Source organism: Aethalodelphis obliquidens, unplaced genomic scaffold (genome assembly GCF_003676395.1).
Source record: "Aethalodelphis obliquidens isolate GAN/ISIS:26980383/991018 unplaced genomic scaffold, ASM367639v1 scaffold36, whole genome shotgun sequence".
Lineage (NCBI taxonomy): Eukaryota > Metazoa > Chordata > Mammalia > Artiodactyla > Delphinidae > Aethalodelphis > Aethalodelphis obliquidens.
In genome coordinates, this window is record NW_020837980.1 from 10461430 (window position 1) to 10477947 (window position 16518).

General features: G+C 41.6%; 1 protein-coding gene across 4 annotated transcripts in view; it reads left to right on the top strand.

Annotated features, from left to right (window-relative positions):
* Positions 1–14992: 14992 nt before the first annotated feature.
* ST8SIA1 (ST8 alpha-N-acetyl-neuraminide alpha-2,8-sialyltransferase 1) overlaps positions 14993–16518 on the top strand; it is a 149971-nt gene continuing 148445 nt past the window's right edge. For 3 of the 4 annotated variants that reach the window (XM_027129446.1, XM_027129445.1, XM_027129444.1), the window contains exon 1: positions 15049–15715. In XM_027129446.1, coding sequence (XP_026985247.1) covers positions 15480–15715 — 236 coding nt within the window. In that variant the 5' untranslated portion in view covers positions 15049–15479. Of the gene's footprint in view, positions 15716–16518 lie in introns of all 4 variants that reach the window. The other variant, XM_027129442.1, reaches the window with a different exon arrangement.

Genomic DNA, 16518 nt, shown 5'->3' on the forward strand with positions numbered 1-16518 from the left:
TTTGGGTTAAATTAGTATTTAGTATTTATTTTATTAAGATTATGGATTGAATGTATCAAAATGTTTCTTTTCCTGTGTAACTTTTTGTTTTCATCAGGAGTTAGTTATTGCCTTATTTTCACATTGATTTAGTTTTTTACATACCTGTTAGTATTTCAGTCCCAAACTAGTTAACACAAGTGTCTAATCTCAACACATTCAAACATAACAGAAGGTCTCTCAGTTTCTTTTTCTCTTTCTTTCTTTCTTTTTTTTTTTTTTGAGAACTCCTTTCTCAGGCCCTCTGTCTTCCTACTCCAGTATAGATTGACTGCTCTCTTTCCTTCTCTTTTCCAGCCCTCTGTGGTTATAATTGAGCATTTTCTCTCCTCTCTTAGCATGTCAGTTATATTTCTTTCTAAAAATTCTTTAGTTGTTACCCCAGAGACACAATATACATTTTTGGTTAGTCTCAGTCCACCTTTAAATAATGCTATGATGCTTCATGTGTAGTGCAGGTACCCTATACCAATTCCTCCCTCCTGATCCTTCTTATGACATTGCTGTCATTCATTTTGCATATCTATTGGCTATAATTACCTTATGTATTGTTACTGCTCTTACTTTTACAATTATCTTTTAGATAAATTAAGAATAAGAAAATAAAAGATTTTTACTGTACCTTCATTTATTCCTTCTCTGATGCTCTTCCTTTCTTTATGTAGCTCTGAGTTTCTGACCTATACCATTTCCTTCTCTCAAAGAACTCTTTTTAATATTTTTTGCAGGGTAGATCGGCAAAAAATATTATGAATTTTCTCAGTTTTTGTCTGGGAAAGTCTCTCCTTTTTTTTTTACTTTTCAAGAATACTTTCACTGGATATGCAATCCTAGGTGAGTGATTTTTTTTCTCTCAACACTTTAAATATTTCACGACATTATCTTCTTGCTTTCATAGTTTCTGATGAGGAATTGGTTGTAATTCTTATAATTCCTTTTACCTCTTTGGATAAGGCAATTTTTCCCCTCACTGGCTTCTTTCAAGATTTTATAAGAAAATGTCTTTGATTTCTGTAGTTTGATTATGATAAGCTTATGTGCAGTTTTTTTTTTTTTGTATTTATCTTGCTTGGTGTTCGCTGAGCTTTCTGGATCTGTGGTTTGGTCTATTATTACTTTGGAAAATTCTAAGCTATTATTACTGCAAATATTTCTCCTGTTCCTTTCTCTCTTAATTTTCTTTTTGGTATTCCAATTAAACATACGTAACATCTTTTTAAAAGTTGTTTTTGGTTGTTTGTTTTTTCTTCTGTTTTTATTGAGATACAATTAACATACAGCACTGTATAAGTTTAAGGTGTACAGCATAATGATTTGACTTACATGCATCATGAAATGATTATCACGGTAAGCTTAGTGAACATCCATCATCTTGTACAGAAACAAAATTAAAGATATAGAAAATAAACTTTTCCTTGTGATAAGAACTCAGGATTTACTCTTTAAACAACTTTCATATATAACTTACAGAAGTGTTAAATATATTTATCATGTTGTACATTATATCCCTAGTATATTTACTCATCTTATAACTAGAAGTTTGTACATTTTTGACCACCTTCATCTAATTTTTCTCCCCCCTACCCCCGCATCTGGTAACCACAAATCTGATCTCTTTTTCTATGAGTTTGTTTGTTTTTGAGGTATAGTTGACCTACAACACTGTTAGTTCCTATTATACAACATAGTGGTTTGATATTTCTATACATTTCTATACAAAATGATCACCTTGATAAATCTAGTTACAATATGTCTCCATACAAAGATAACATAATTATTGACTATAATTGCCACACTGTACATTTCATACTGGTGACTTATATATTTTGCAACTGGAAGTTTATACCTCTTAATCTCCCTCACCTATTTCTTTCCTCCCCCACCCACCTCCCCTCTGGCAACGACCTGTTTGTTCTTCTTATCTATAAGTCTGTTTCTGTTTTGTTACATTTGTTCATTTATTTCGTTTTATAGATTCCACATGCAAGTGAAATAATACAGTATTTGTATTTCTTTTCTGATTGTTTTCACTTAGCATAATACTCTCTAGGTCCATCCATGTTGTTGTAAATGGCAAGATTTCCTTCTTTTTTATGGCTAAATGGTATTCCATTGTGTATATGCATATTACATATATATATATATATATATATATATATATATATATATATATGACATCTTCTTTCATCTATCAGTAGACACTTAGGTTGTTTCCATATCTTGGCTCTTGTAAATAATGTTGCAATGAACATAGGTAAGCATATATCTTATCTAATTACTGTTTTGGTTTTCTTCGGATATATACCCAGATGTGGATTTGCTGGATCAGATGGTAGTTATATTTTTAATATTTTGAGGAATCTCCATAGTGTTTTCCATTGTGACTGCATCAATTTACAGTTCCACCAATGGTACACGAGGGTTTTCTTTTCTCCACATCCTTGCCAACACTTGTTATTTGTAGACTTTTTGATAATAGCCATTTTGACAGGTGTGAGTTGATATCTCATTGTGGTTTTGGTTTGCATTTCCCTGATGATTAGTGATACTGAGCATCTTTTCATATACTTGTGGGTCATCTCTATGTCATCTTTGGAAGAAAGTCTATTCAGATCCTCTGCCCATTTTTTTAACTGAGTTTTTTATTTTTTTGGTGTTGGGTTGTATGGGTCCTTTGGATATTAACCCATTGTCAGATACATTGTTTGCAAATATCTTCTCCTATTCAGTAGACTGCCTTTTCATTTTGTTGATAGTTTCCTTTGCTGTGTAAAGCTTTTTAGTTCGATGTAGTCCATTTGCTTATTTTTGCTTTTGTTTCCCTTGCATGAGGAAACATATCCAAAATATGTTGCTTAAGACTGATATCAAAGACTGTACTGCTTATGTTTTATTCTAGAAGTTTTATGTTTGTCTTACATTTTAGGTCTTTAATACATTTTGAGTTTACTTTTGTATATGGTGTGAGAAGGTAGTGCAGTCTGATTCTTTTGCATGTAGTGGTCCAGTTTTCCTAGTCTCACTTATTGAAGATACTGTCTTTTCCTCATTTTGTAGTCTTTGCCTCCTTTGCCGTAGATTAATTGCCCATATTAGTGTAGGCTCATTTCTGGACTTTCTATTCTGTTCCATTGGTCTATGTGTGTGTTTTTGTGCCAGTACTATACTGTTTTGATTACTGTAGCTTTGTAGGACTGTTTGAAATCAGGGAGCACGATATCTCCAGCTTTCTCAAGATTGTTTTGACTGTTTGGGGTCTTTGTGCTTCCATACAAATTTTAGAATTATTTCTTCTAGTTTTGTGAAAAATGTCATTGGTATTTTGATAAGGATTGCATTGAATCTGTATATTGCCTTAGGGAGTATGGCCATTTTAACAGAATTAATTCTTCCAATCCAAAAACACAGTATATCTTTCCATCTGTTTGTCCATTTCTTCTAGGTTGTCAATTTTATTGGCATATAATTGTTTGTAGTAATCTCTTATGATCCTTTGTATTTCTGTGGTGTTGGTTGTAACTTCTTTCATTTCTGATTTTATTGATTCAGGCCTTCTCTCTCTTTTTCTTGATGAGTTTGGCTAAAAGTTTATCAATTTTGTTTACCTTTTCAAAGAAGAAGCTCTTAGTTTCATTGATCTTTTCTAATTTTTTTTGTCTCTGTTTCACTTATTTCTTCTCTGATCTTTATGCTTTCTTTCCCTTTACTAACTTTGGGTTTTGTTTGTTCCTCCTTTTCTAGTTCCTCTGGGTATATGGTTAGGTTTTTATTTGAGATTTTTCTTGTTTCCTGAGGTAAGCTTGTATTGCTATAAACTTCCCTGTTAGAACTGCTTTTGCTGCATCCTTTAGATTTTGCATCATTATGTTTTTGTTTACATTTGCTTCCAGGAATTTTTAAATTTTTCTTTGATTTCTTCAGTGATCCATTTGTTGTTTAGTTGTGTACTGTTTAGCCTCCACTTTCTTGTGTTTTTTACAGTGTTTTTCTTGTAGGTGATTTCTTGTGCCATAACGTTGTCAGAAAAGATTCTTCTTTTTTTTTTTTTGGCCGTGTGGCATGTGGGATCTTAGTTCCCTGACCAGGGATTGAACCTGTGCCCCCTGCATTGGAAGCATGGAGTCTTAACCACTGGACCACTAGGGAAGTCCCAAGATTCTTGATATGATTTCAATTTCCTTAAATTTACTGAGACTTGTTCAGTGTCCTAGCATATGATCTATCCTGGAGAATGTTCCATGTGCCCATGAAAATGTTGTGTATTCTGCTGCTTTGGGATGGAATAATATATATATGTGATATATATATAAAATGATATATATATCATATATCATATATATCATATAAATTATATATATATAAAGTTCTTCTGGTCTAATGTGTCATTTAAGGCCAGTGTTTCCTTGTTGATTTTCTGTTTGAATGATCTGTCCATTAATGGGATGTTACAGTCTGGTATTATTGTTGTGTTACTCTTAATTTATCCTTTTATGCTTGTTAATATTTGCTTTATATATTTAGGTACTCCTATGTTGGGTGCCTATATATTTATAATTCTTATATCTTCTTGGATTGATCCTTTGATCATTACACAATGTCCTTCTTTGTCTCTTATAACAGTCTTTGTTTTATAGTCTATTTTGTCTTATGTAAGTACTGCTACCCTACGTTTCTTTTGATTTCCATTTGCATAGAATAACTTTTCCCAACCCCTCACTTTCAGTCTGTGCTGTGTCTTTAGATCTGAAGGGAGTCTCTTTTATGGGTCTTGTCTTGGTATCCATTCAGCCAGTCTATGTCTTTTTATTGGAACATCTAATCTATTTAAACTTAGAGTTATTATTGAAAGGTATGTACTTATTGCCATTTTTGTTAATTGTTTTTGGCTTGTTTTTGTAGCTCTTTTTAATTCCTTTCTTGTTCTTTTGCTCTCTTCCTTTGTGACTTGATGACTATCTTTAGAGTTATGTTCAATTTCTGTTCTTTTTTTTGTGTGTTATCTAATATAGATTTTTGGTTTGTGGTTACCATGAGGTTTATATATAGCAATCTCTACATATGCGTGATTATTTTAAGTTCTTGATCTTTTTTGTTTGTTTGTTTTTTGCGGTACGTGGGCCTCTCACTGTTGTGGCCTCTCCCGTTGCGGAGCAACAGGCTCCGGACGCCGAGGCTCGGAGGCCATGGCTCACGGGCCCAGCTGCTCCGCGGCATGTGGGATCTTCCCAGACCGGGGCACAAACCCGTGTCCCCTGCATCGGCAGGCGGACTCTCAACCACTGCACCACCAGGGAAGCCCTAAGTTCTTGATCTTTTAAGTTCAAATGCATTTTAAAAATTCTGTATTTTTACTTCCTCACCCATGTTTACTGTTTTTGACATCATATTTTACATCCTGTTGTTTTGTGTACTCCTTAACTACTTGTTGTGGGTACAGATGCTTTTACTACTTTTGTCTTTTGACCATCCTACCAGCTATATAGGTGGTTGACTTACTACCTTTTCTGTATATTTGCCTTTACCAGTGAGTTTTTCTTCATGTAATTTTCATATTTCTAATTTTGGCCTTTTCTTTTTTTTTGCTTAGGGAAGTCCCTTTTAACATTTCTTGTAAAGCTGGTTTGGTGGTGCTGAACTCTTTTAACTTTTGCCTGCTGTAAAACTTGTGATTTCTCCATCAAATCTGAATGAAAGCCTTGCCAAGTATTCTTAGCTGTAGGCTTTTCCCTTTCATCATTTTCAATATATCCTGCCACTCCCTTCTTGCCTGCAGGGTTCTGCTGAGAAGTCCGCTGATAGCCTTATGGGAGTTCCTTTGTATATAACTTATTGTCTTTACCTGGTTGCTTTTAATATTCTCTCTTATCTTTAACTTTTGCCATTTTAATTACAATGTGTCTTGGTGCAGTCCTCTTTGGGTTGATCCTGTTTGGGACTCTCTGTGCTTATTGGACCTGGATATTGCTTTCCCAGGTTAAGGAAATTTTCAGTTACTACTTCTTCAAATATATTCTCAGCCCCTTTCTCCCATCTTTTCCTTCTGGTACTACTATAATATGAATGTTAGCCTGCTTGATGTTGTCTTTGAGATCTACTAAACCATCCTCATTTCTTTTTTCTGTTCAGCTTCAGTGATTTCCACTACTCTCTCTTCCAGTTTGTTGATCCATTCCTCTGTATCATCTAATCTACTGTTGATTCCTTCTAGTGTACTTTATATTTCAGTGATTATATTCTTTATCTCTTGTGTTTCCTCTTTATATTTTCTAACTCTTTGTTAAAAACTTTTAACTTCTCACTCTGTTCATCTAATCTTCTTCTGAGTTCTTTGAATATCTTTATGATAATTACCTTGAACTCTTATTGGGTAGATTGCTTATCTCCACTTCACGTAGCTCTTCTGGGATTTTATCTTGTTCCTTGTTTTGGAATATATTCCTCTGTTGCCTCATTTTGCCTAATTTGCTGTTTTTATTTTTATGTATCTGGTAGGTTGGCTATGTTTCCTGACCTTGGAGAAGTGGTTTTTTGTGGGAGACATCCTATGCACCCCAGCAGTGTACTCCCCTCTGGTCATCAAAAGTATATGCTCTAGAGGTGCTCTCTGTGTGGTCTGTGTGTGTGTGTCCCTCTTTTGTCATGGGCTGACTACCATGGGCTGTCTGATACGTGTGGCTGGCTCTGGTTCAGTTGATTGCCAGGTCCCATCTTGTGCAGAGGCTGCTGGACCCTGGTGGGTGGTGCTGGGGCACAAGGTGGCTTGCTGCAGAGCCCTATAGCATCTCAGGGCTAGTGCTGGCTCACTGGTGGTTGGAGCCAGGTTCTGCAGTAAGTAGCTGTGGGGTCAGGAGTTCTGGATTTAATTTTGTCCTGCTGGTGGATGGGTCAAGCTCATGATATATATAAATATATATATGTGGCATCTGGGGTATCCCAAAGCTTGTGTTCCTCTCCTGGTGGTTGGGGTCAGATCCCAAGGTGGGTGGTTGAGGGACCCAAGGTATCCCAGAGCTGGTGTTGACCTATTAGTAGGTGGGCTGGATCCTAACATGGCAGGCTGCAGGGCTGCCATAATCCTGGGGCTGATGTCTGCCTGTTGGTGGTGATGTCTGCCTGTTGGTGGTGGGGCTATATCCCCACCTACCTAGTTGCTTGGCCATAGGAGGTTCAGTGCTGGTGCCAATAGGGCAGTGGGTGGGACCATGTCTTGGCAGAAAAAAGCTACAGGGAAGATTCCAAAATGGTGGTTCACAGCAACATTTTTCTCATGGTAGAACAAGCTGCCCAAAATTGCTGTCACCAGTGTCCTTGACCCCAGGGTGAGCTTCAGTATCTTCTTGCCTCTCTGGGAGGCTCTCCAAAATCATCATGTGGGTCTGACCCAGGCTCCTTTCAAATGACTGCTTCTGACTTGGGTCCTGGACCATGTGAGATTTTGTGTGTGCTTTTTAAAAGTGGAGTCTGTATTTCCCACAGCCCTCTGGGTCTCCCCTCCCAGGAGTAAGAACTACTAACTTTCAAAGCAAAATGTGCTGGTGGCTCATCTTCCCAGTGCAGGAGCCACAGGCTAGGGAGCCTGATGTGGGGCTTAGGCCCCTCTTTCCTTGGGAAGAACCTCTGCAATTGTAATCATCCTCCTGTTTTTGGGTCACCCATCTGGGGTATGTGTCTTGACTATATTGTGTGTCCACTCCTTCTACCCATCTTGTCGTGGTTCCCTCATTATACCTTTAGTTATAGAAGATCTTTTCTGCTAGTCTTCTAGTCTTTATTATCAATAGAATATTGTGTATAGTTTTAATATATATGTATATAATATTGTATATAGTTGTAAATTTGGTATGAGTATGGGAGGAGCTGAGCTCAGTCTTCCTACTCCTCAGTCTTGGCCATCCTCTAGGAAGCTCTGTTAACACCTTTTGAATTAACTATTTACTGCCCCACATTTTAGCTTGGGAATTTTCTATTGACCTGTTTTCCAGCTTGCTGATTCTCTCCTCAGCCATATGCAGTACTGATGAGTTCATCAAATACATTCTTTATTTTCATTATGGTTTCTGTTTTCCAGCATTTCCATTTGATTCTTTAATTTAGAGTTTCTATTGCTCTTCTTACATTAGCAATCTGGTCTTGCATGTTGTCTACCTTTTTCATTAAAGCCTTTAACATATTAATCACAGTGATTTTAAATTCTGTCTGATAATTCCTACACTTGGGTCATATGTTCTTTGCTGTGTCTGGTTCTGATCCTTGCTTTGTCAATTCACACAGTTTTTTTTTCTTGTCTTACAATTTTTTGTTGAAAGCCAGACATCATGTATTGAGTAATAGAAATAAAGATAATTAGGCCTTTAGTGTAAAATTTTATGTTAATTTGGCTGGGTGTTTGCCTGTGTTTAATGCTCATAGTAGCTTCAAATTTCCATAGGCTTCAAATTTCTCTAATATCACTTGTTTTGACTCATCTATTGACTTTGGGCTTCCTAAGTGCTTTCCTCAGAGAGAATATGCATCTTGTAACTTTTCAGCTGTAATCCTCTGTTATTACATTGGAAACTTATTAGCCTGGAGGTAATGTGTGTAAGAAGAGAAGTGTTCCATTATACTATGGTTAAATTTCAGACATTTAGAAGGCCTGTGTCCCTGGGCTGTGAACTTCATAGGTGTTTCATAGTTTTATTTTCTCAAATTAATTGAGGCAGGAAGACACCTGTGGGTTAAAATAGGAGAAATGCCCTTCCTCCAGATGGGATAAGGCTATTATAAGGTCTTTTTCCTTAGAAAGTAGGACTTTGCTATGCAGGATCTTCTGAGCATATTTTACAATGATTACTCTTCTTTACCCTAACCAGAGCCCTAAGAGGATCTTTCTCAGTTTGTCACCCTGAGAACCTGGTGGGACTCCAGGTTACTCTGAACTGTTCCTACCAGTTTATGGCTCCACATCTTCTGCTCCAAATAAACAGATCTCAGCTCTGGCTCTGGATCGGACTATGTTTCAAGATTGGTGGTTTACCTTGTGACCTCAGTTCTCTGATGGCGCGAGAAAAGTTGTTGATTTACAGCTTGCTCAGTTTTTCTGGAAGGATGGGAATTACAATTTTCAATTAATATTGAGCTAAAATCAGAAGTTATTGATTATTCTTTTGATCTGAGTCTAAGCTGTTTCCTTAGGAATTTCCTTTGTCCCTCTCCTGCATGAGGGCCTTGAATTCCTAGATCCTTCATTCATTTTTTCTTGGTAAACTTCTTATTTTAGTGGAGTCTTTCCAGTATTTTCCCAGGAAAAAGTGCACGGGAGTAAAGTTTTTAAGACTTTGCTTTTGAAAAGTCTATTCTACCTTCAGGTTTGAGTCATATTTTGACTGGACATAGAATTTTTTTTTAACATCTTTATTGGAGTATAATTGCTTTACAATGGTATGTTAGTTTCTGCTTTATAATAAAGTGAATCAGCTATATGTATACATATATCCCCATATCTCCTCCCTCTTGTGTCTCCTCCCACCATCCCTAGCCCACCCCTCTAGGTGGTCACAAAGCACTGAGCTGATCTCCCTGTGCTATGCAGCTCCTTCCCACTAGCTATCTATTTTACATTTGGTAGTATATATAGTCCATGCCACTCTCTCACTTCGTCCCAGCTTACCCTTGCCCCTCCCTGTGTCCTCAAGTCCATTCTCTGCATCTGCGTCTTTATTCCTGTCCTGCCCCTAGGTTCTTCATAACTTTTTTTCTTTTTAGATTCCATATATATGTGTTAGCATATGGTATATGTTTTTCTCTTTCTGACTTACTTCACTCTGTATGACAGACTCTAGGTCCATCCACCTCACTACAAATAACTCAATTTCGTTTCTTTTTCTGGCTGAGTAATATTCCATTGTATATATGTGCCACATCTTCTTTTCCATTCATCTGTCGTTGAACACTTAGGTTGCTTCCATGTCCTGGTTATTGTAAACAGTGCTGCAATGAACATTGTGGTACATGACTCTTTTTGAATTATGGTTTTCTCAGGGTATATACCCAGTAGTGGGATTGCTGGGTCATTTGGTAGTTCTATTTTTGGTTTTTTTAAGGCACCTCCATACTCTTCTCCATAGTGGCTGTATCAATTTACATTGCCACCAACAGTGCAAGAGGGTTCCCTTTTCTCCACACCTCGCCAACATTTATTGTTTGTAGATTTTTTTGTTGACGGCCATTCTGACTGGTGTGAGGTGATGCCTCACTGTAGTTTTTATTTGCACTTTTCTAATGATTAGTGATGTTGAGCATCCTTTCATGTGTTGTTGGCAATCTGTATTTCTTCTTTGGAGAAATGTCTATTTAGGTCTTCTGACCATTTTGGGATTGGGTTGTTTGTTTTTTTAATATTGAGCTGCATGAACTGTTTATATATTTTGTAAATTAATCCTTTGTCCGTTGATTTGTTTGCAAATATTTTCTCCCATTCTGAGGGTTGTCTTTTCGTCTTGTTTACGGTTTCCTTTGCTGTGAAAAAGCTTTGAAGTTTCATTAGGTCCCATTTGTTCATTTTTGTTTTTATTTCCATTACTCTAGGGGGTGGATCAAAAAAGGTCTTGCTGTAATTTATGTCAAAGACTGTTCTTCCTATGTTTTCCTCTAAGAGTTTTATAGTGTCTGGCCTTACATTTAGACCTTTAATCCATTTTGAGTTTATTTTTGTGTATGGTGTCAAGGAGTGTTCTAATTTCATTCTTCTACATGTAGCTGTCCAGTTTTCCCAGCACCACTTACTGAAGAGACTGTCTTTTCTCCATTGTATATCCTTGCCTCCTTTGTCATAGATTAGCTGACCATAAGTGCGTAGGTTTATCTCACTGTGGCTTCTGCTTTGTCTTTGGATGTGGGGTATCTTCTGTGGTGAGCTCCAGTTTCTTTCTGTCCATGATTGTTCAGCAGTTAGTTGTGACTGCGGTGCTCTCGTAAGAGGGAGTGAGAGCCCATCCTTGTACTCTGCCATGTTGAACCAATCTCCTCATTATAATTTTTATTCAAGATACCTTATGTGTTCTGCATTATTCTTTCCCCGTCTGGGTTTATTTTTTTTGCAATTTTTTGTTTGCTTGTTTTTTCTTTGCTTTCATGTTGAAGACTCTTCAACTGTCTGGGATCCTTGACTCCCCACTCTTATTTAAGACTGAGGCCTAACAAACAGGCCAGTGGGTCTGTGTGAGTAGAACTTGTCACTGATGGGCTTCACCATAGGGTGTGACGCAGGGATATGGCTGTTTGGATGGAGACCTCCTGCATATATCACAATCTGTAAGTTTTCTCCTTTGTGCTGGTCAGTCTCTCTAGAGAGGTAATCTCATATGTTAAGCCAGGCTAGAGGATAACACTGTTCTTAGAGATATCACTGTTCCTTCTAAAGACTTTCAGACAAACCTCTTATTTTCTTTCATCCATCACCTCCATCTTCAGAGGAACCAGATACTTCTAAATTCTGAGCCTTTCGAGAGCTTCATAGTGCAAATTAGCTTGATTCTTGTTGGCTTCAATTTATACTCCCCCATCCTGTGCGAGTGCGCGCACACACACACGCACAAACACACAATATCACCTGAAGGCCCAGGGGTTTCTCCATTCTGATCAATCAGTTATCACTCTTCAGTTACTTACCTGCTTGTGCACTTTTTGACATAACTTGCCTGCTTATGCGTGCTTTCCTTTTCTCTTGTTCTTTTGAGTTTTTGCCTCTTTTTTTCCTTTACTGTCCTTTAAGTGGGGTCATAAGAGGGAGTGGAGATAAGCAAATGCATTTATTCAGATAATCTATATTCAGAGTCTTTCTCATTTTACAACCCTATTGCTTTAGTATTGTAACTGGTTGTGAAAAGGGCATGGTTTTTTCCTTCACCTCTCAATTTCAAGTCATTCTGACAACAAGAACTTGAGAGGAGACTGAAGAAAGGGTGATATTTTTGAATTTTGTAATCTCAACTCATTGACAATTCTCTTTAGTCTTCTAATGAGAAACTTCTATGTGACTATTAATATCTGTCTACACTGTCAGCATCCTAGCTAGCTTATAAATTGCGTGTGACCCATTCACTCTGATCATCTCCCTGCATCTTGGTTTCTCTCAACTTTTCAGTGTGAGGGGCTCCTTTTCCTTTCTTTTCCAAAGCTTCAGTTCTGTGGTGGCTTCATCTCTTAGATGAGCTTTCCCCACAACTCTGATGTCACAAAAGTGCTGCCCATCGAATTTACTTATGGTATCAAGTAGTTTTGCACATCATGTTGACTGGTCCGGCAAAAGACATTTATAGAGCAAACCCTGCTTGTGTACTCAGATGCAGAACTATAAAACAATACCTAAACTACCTACTAAAAGTCATATAAACCAGAGAGCTAAATATCAGGTAACATATTTTATTTAAAACATTAAACATGGGGGTTTATACATGTCCTTAGCAGTGCTGCCTGAGCAACAGCCCAATAAATTTGAGACGCTCAAATTCTCAAGCAAACAACCAAGCAACAATTGTTTGTTGAATACGTATGTACTCTAGCCTGAGACGGTACCTGGAGGAATATGAAAAAAACATAAAATATTGTTCCTGCTCTTCCCCCAGGCATGGAGGCATGTCATGTGGAGTCCTCCATTGGATCAAAAGCACAGGCTTGTCATTTGACATATGGGACCAAATATCTTACTGCCCCGTTGCTGAGGCAAAGCTACATGTAAAAAATGCTAGCAACACAGCACTGCACATCTAAATGTTTAATCATCTGTCAGAGCCAGCAAATACTATAGATAGACATTCAGATCAGGAGGTCAAAGGGAATAGAAGCAGAAACCAGAAACATTTACTGAGTTCCTACCTATGAAGCCTATGTTTTAGGTGGTCTGGGAACACATGGAGGGAGAAATTCCTAGCCACTTGGTTTGGCCTTGAATCATGTGCTGGATTTGTATGGAGGGAGAAAAAAGGTATCTCATGAAAGAAGAACGTGGACCACAAAACACAGTGACAAAAGTGATGCCTGTGTGACTTGGAAGGGGAAGGGCAATGGTCTGACTGGAGAAGCAGGGAATGAAGTTGGATTGTAGGGTAGGGCAGGAGTCAACAAGGGTAAGAGAATCTTAGTTTTCAGAAGAAGGAAAAACAGCACATTGCATCACAGAAAACCCTTGGTTTAAGGCCCAACTTTGCTGCATTTTTTTATGACATTAAATGGGGAAACATTTATATAACCCTTCCTAACTGCAATATTTTTGGTTGTTGTCTTATTTATTTGTATCTCTTGGACTGGGACAGGAGTACCCCTTGGACTAGGGGAATAAAAGAGAAATTAGATAGTTTGTGTTCTATTTAAATGACTGGAACAAAGGAGGCAGATGATTTATCCACAGCCTGGCAACTATGGGAAAGATTTCCCTGGCCTCTTGCACCCCTCCCCCCCCACTCCCCCACCCCCCGTCCCTAACAATCCTCTTCCCAGAACAGAAGAAGTTGGTTTGGGTACTTTGCAGGACTACTTTGCAGGTAATCATTATTTCAAAGAATCTCAATTAAGCTCCACTGTATAGGATGTAACTTTGGGATTTTATGCTTTCTCATCTCCCCTGATTCACCCAAGTAGGAGGGATTCCAGGGGCATGCTTGCAGGCCGGAGGGCAGTGGGCCGTTCTCCTAAGAGGGAGGAATGAGACTTTGGTGGTCTTTTTTGGTAAATAACTTTCCATCAACTTCTCAAGTCCCATCTCTCAGTGGAGAAAGATGCACCAGGCCACATAAAACTCAGTGTAGGTCCGAGGGAGCTGCAGCTTGGTCGGCTGAGCAACTGAGGTTATGGCCCTAAATTTTGGTTTCGTGATGATGAAGGCGACCTGGTTAGTAGGCTGCTGGATTTCTTTGTCCCTGCACACATCATGCTTGACGAGACGCTTAAGCAAATAGACTAGGCAACCGCTAGGAGGTAGCCGAGCTATTCGCCGGCCGCCGGGGTAGCAGAAATGGCTAACTGTGTGTCCCTGGGCTCGGCCGGTCCAGGCGGGTGGCGCTTTTCCAAGGTCGGGGTTGCGATAAGCTGGTCGGTGGAGAGAGAAGGACGTCGAAGAACAAGCGGCCCTTGCATCTAAAAGGCAGAGGAGGCGACAGCGCCTCCAAGGCATTGTCACGTCCCGAGGTCTGTTTGCTGGGCCACCAGCTGCCTGCACATCTGGATGCAGCAGTGCCTTTCCCTGCAGGGCGGAGGCGAGGCGGAGGACCCCGGTGTGCACGCACCTCCTCGTGCGCGCGCGTGCGGGCCCGCGAGCGTGTGTACCCGTGTGTGTCTGCGTGTGTGCCCGCGAGCGCGCGCGCGCACGGGTGTCGCTGGAGCCGCGGCTCCGGGACCGGGGAATGGGGGTGGGGGCCCAGGAAGGAATCAATCTCCGCCGGCCTCCTCGCGCCTCACTGCGGGTTAATAACCAACCAGTCAGAGAGAACCGAGGGTGACGGCGGCAGGGTGACAGCCCCGGCGCGCCGGCTGCGTGTCGGAGGGTCAGGCTTTCAGCCAGTCTCGGCCACACTCAGGGATTTGTGTATACACATTTTAGGGGAGGGTTATTATCATTATTGTATTGTTTGCCTCTGTCTCCGGGGGACCAGGGCGGGAGAGAGGGGCGCGCTCTCCAGCCGAGCGTCGCGCATCTGAACGGGTCGAAGGAGGCAATTTCGCGGGTGGGGGAGGGAGGGGAGACCTTGATTTCCACCAATCCCCGGGCGTTTGTCTGCGAAGTCCCGGGCGCCGCGGAAGGCTGCGGCGCGTCGCTGAATTAACTGATGAAAGCGAGTTCTTTTCTTCTCCGGGAGGGGTGGGAAGCAGGGGTCCTGGCGGGGGAGGCGGAGAAGCCCGGGGCGGGCTAGCGGTCCCGGGCCGCCGTGGAAATTTCCAAGGACTTGGCGCGGCGCGGGGAGCGCGTGTGGCGGGGGGGGGGGGGGGGCCTGGCAGCGCAGTAGCGCGGGAGGCGGGGAGAGGCGGCGAAGGGCGCAGGAGCATCGCTCAGAAGGGGGCGCCGCGGACCAGATGTCTGCGAGGGAGCTGAGACTCTCCCCGGCCCCACGCCGAGGGCGACGGTAACGCTGCAGAACCGGCGGGAGCGACTCGCCGCCGCCGCTCCCCGCGCTCTCGGAGACCCCGGCGCCCGCCTTCAGGGGGAGCGACCATGGCTGTAGCTTGTGACTTGCTCCCGGGGCACTTCCCCTAGAAAGAAATCCTCGAAAAAGTTGCATTGGAAAAAATCCTTGCGCCGACCTTTGAAGCTGTGGGCGCCGAAGGAGCGTGCGTGCGAGTGCGAGCACGAAAGCGAAAGGTGTGTGTGCATGGGGGGCCGGCGGTGGGGGGATCCTCCGCTGCCCCTGCGCCTAGCCTAGTGCTGAGGCTCCGGCCCTCGACCGCCACCCTGGGCCCCGGGGGCTGCGATGAGCCCCTGCGGGCGGGCCCGGCGACACACGTCCAGAGGGGCCATGGCCGTCTTGGCGTGGAAGTTCCCGCGGACCCGGCTGCCCGTGGGAGCCAGTGCCCTCTGCGTCGTGGTCCTCTGTTGGCTCTACATCTTTCCCGTCTACCGACTGCCCAACGAGAAGGAGATTGTGCAGGGGGTGCTGCAACAAGGCACGGCGTGGAGGAGGAACCAGACGGCGGCCAGAGTCTTCAGGTACTCCTGCTCTCGCGGCTCCACCCAGCTCTCGTGTCCTTTCTTCCCGGGACGCCGAGGACAGGGTCACCGGCGAGGACCGCCTTGCAGAGGCCCTTTCATCCCGTCCTTCTTGTTCTATTCCCTTTCTTTGTCGTTCCCAACCTGGAGACATTAGTCAGGGGCCCTTCCCCAGCCCTTACCCCGGGAGATGTGCAGACACCTGCTTTGGCCGTGGAAAGTCTGTACGCATTTCTTCCCAAGCCTGAGTTGTATTCAACGATTTGCCGATAACCGGTGGGAAGAAGAATCTAGGCTAACTTTGTCCCTTGAACTTAATGAGAATTTATCTCGGGCTCTGCAGACAGTCGAAGCTGTAGAGAACTAGAAGCAGGTACCAGGCGTCTTCCTGGGGTTTGGTGCATGGTTGGTAACATAAGTCACTAATGAGGGAGTCATGGGCAGTGAAAACATGGACATCCAGCCTAGCTCCCGCTGCTCTGTGCAGTATGCCCATAACAAACGCAAGGCACTTACTGATGCCCTCCTAAAGAGCCGGGGACTGAGTGATTTTTACTGGAGTTTCACCGACTTTCTAATAACAGACATTAATATCCCCATCTTACCAACCACAAACTGAATCTTCAGAGAAGTTACTTCCCCAAGGTCATGTACCTTTGCAGGGTCGGAGCTGGGATTTTGGTCACATAAAGCTCTAAAGCTCCCAGCTCTTCTGCTGGGCTTACAGTGGATGCCTTCTGGAGGCTGGGAGATGTACTTTAGGTGGGGACTTGAAATCAGAAAACAAACAATAAAACCAAAAC